The 2,439-nt window shown below is 40.8% G+C and overlaps 1 protein-coding gene across 1 annotated transcript; it reads left to right on the top strand.

Moving 5' to 3' along the window:
• The first annotated feature begins 796 nt into the window (after nucleotides 1-796).
• On the top strand, nucleotides 797-1,765 carry LOC112666874 (olfactory receptor-like protein OLF4). Its single transcript, XM_025458355.1, has one exon. The coding sequence runs from the start codon at nucleotides 797-799 to the stop codon at nucleotides 1,763-1,765; it is 969 nt and encodes a 322-aa protein (XP_025314140.1).
• Nucleotides 1,766-2,439: the final 674 nt, after the last annotated feature.

Genomic DNA, 2,439 nt, shown 5'->3' on the forward strand with positions numbered 1-2,439 from the left:
GGATGTTCAATTGACAGGATGCTATTACATTGACAGATGTGTTAACTGACAGATTCAAAAAGTGCAAGAGTTACATAGCATGGACAAGGAAGTCCCCATGTCTTGAACTTTAAGCCACCTATGAGGCCAATGGTTCTATAAAATTCACTGCCACCACCTCTCACCACTCTCCCCCTTGTCCATTCCCCTAAATACACTGGTTTCCTTCTGAGCCTTGATTCTGAAAAAACAGATCCTCAAGGTGTCGTTCCCTCTACCAGGAAGACCTCCAGGCCTCTACCTTCTCTCCTCCTCAAGGTCTCTCTTCAAAAGTCAACTTCTTAACCAATCTTGCCTGAACACCCAACATAACACCCCATCCACTCTCTCCTTTAACATACTTCTATGTTCTTTATAGCACTTGTCCCTATCTCACCATTATTTAATCTTAATATCTGCTTCTATCCTATCACCATCATTGAATTGTAGGGACTTCTGCTTTTTAGCACCTTCTACTTTATGACTAGGAAATGCTGGAAATATGGTTGACACTCTATATATTCCTCAAATTCATGAAATAATTTCTTATTGAAACTGTAAAATATCTGACTTTTGGGGGAATGTTGATGCTGGGGTGGAAACCGATAATCAGAAAGGAACTGGGGATCCCCTCAAGGGGCCTACATCCATTCACAAAATACTGGTATTGTTTCTTGACTGGAAAATATACCTTGTAGCATTTCCACAATGTAAGCAATGACTATTTGTGTGAAAATTAGTCATGTTATTTTCCTCCCCTGGTAGTTACCTCCAATACATGGAAAAAGGAAATGATACACAAATTTCAGCATTTCTTCTTCTGGGATTATCAGAGGAACCAGAAATACAGCCCCTCCTATTTGGGCTTTTCCTCTCCATGTACCTCATCACTGTGTTTGGAAACCTGCTCATCATCCTGGCCATCAGCTCTGACTCTCATCTCCACACTCCTATGTACTTCTTCCTTGCCAACCTGTCCTTTGTAGACATCTGTTTCACCTCCACCACTGTCCCCAAGATGCTTCAGAACATCCAGACTCACAGCAAAGTCATTACCTATGCAGGCTGCATCACACAGATGTACTTTTTCATACTCTTTGTTGTATTGGATGCCTTTCTCCTGACTGTGATGGCCTATGACCGGTATGTGGCCATCTGTCAACCACTGCACTACATGGTCATTATGAAAACCCAGCTGTGTGCACTGTTGGTTCTGCTGTCCTGGATTGTGAGTGTCTTGTATTCCTTGTTACAAACCTCCATGGTGTTGCGGCTGTCCTTCTGTACAGAGATGGCAATCCCTCACTTTTTCTGTGAACTCAATCAAGTGATCCAACTTGCCTGTTCTGATACCTTTCTCAGTAACATGGTGATGTATTTTGCAGCTATGTTTATGGCTACTGGTACCTTCTTTGGGATCCTTTACTCTTACTCTAAGATTGCTTCCTCCATACGTAGAATATCATCAGCCTTGGGCAAATCCAAAGCATTTTCCACCTGTGCATCTCACCTCTCAGTTGTCTCCTTATTTTTTTGTACAAGTTTAGGAGTGTACCTTAGCTCTGCTGCTCCCCAGAGCTCTCACTCAACTGCAGTGGCCTCTGTGATGTACACAGTTGTCACACCCATGCTGAACCCCTTCATCTATAGTCTGAGGAACAAAGACATAAAAAAGGCTCTGATGAGATTCTCTGGGATGGCAGGTCTAAAAGTGACAACAATCCTGGAGTTGAAGAACCACCCATGATTGTAGGGATCCAAAATCTGAGCCAAATGTTAAGATATTTGATCAGGTTGTGGAGGTGGAACATGCCTCTTCTATTTTTTCCTCTGGTCTTTTCTATAGTCTTCTTTTTTCATATGTATATGAAAAAGTGGAACATATAATATTCAATCCAATGGTATATGACCCAGCCATTAAAAAGAATGAAAAAAATAAAATAAAATAAAAAATAAAAAATAAAAATAAAAAAGAATGAAATCTTGCCATTTGCAATGATATGGATGGATCTACAGAGTATTATACTATGTAAAATCAATCAATCAGAATAAGACAAATACCATAGGATTTCACTCATATGTAGAATTTAAGAAACAAAACAAATGAGCAAAAGAAAATAGAGGCAAACCAAGAAACAGACTCTTAACCATAAATAACAAACTGATGGTTACCAGAGAGCAGGGGACAAGGAGATGGGTGAAAAGGGAGATTAGGATTAAGGAGGGCACTTTCAGAGGGTGCCTGGGTGGTTTAGTCAGTTAAGCACCTCCCTTTGGCTCAGGTCATGATCCCAGAGTCCTAGAATAGAGCCTCACATTGGGTTCCCTGCTCAGTGGGGAGTCTACTTTTCCCTCTACCTCTTCCCCTCCCCCTGCTTGTGCTCTCTTTTTCTCAAATAAATAAATAAAAATCTTTTAAAA

This window comes from Canis lupus, chromosome 20 (genome assembly GCF_003254725.2).
Source record: "Canis lupus dingo isolate Sandy chromosome 20, ASM325472v2, whole genome shotgun sequence".
NCBI classification, from domain to species: domain Eukaryota; kingdom Metazoa; phylum Chordata; class Mammalia; order Carnivora; family Canidae; genus Canis; species Canis lupus.

Bases quoted from the DNA above. Each gene is read 5' to 3' on its own strand.
- LOC112666874 (XM_025458355.1), top strand. From the start codon at position 797: ATGGAAAAAGGAAATGATACACAAATTTCAGCATTTCTTCTTCTGGGA.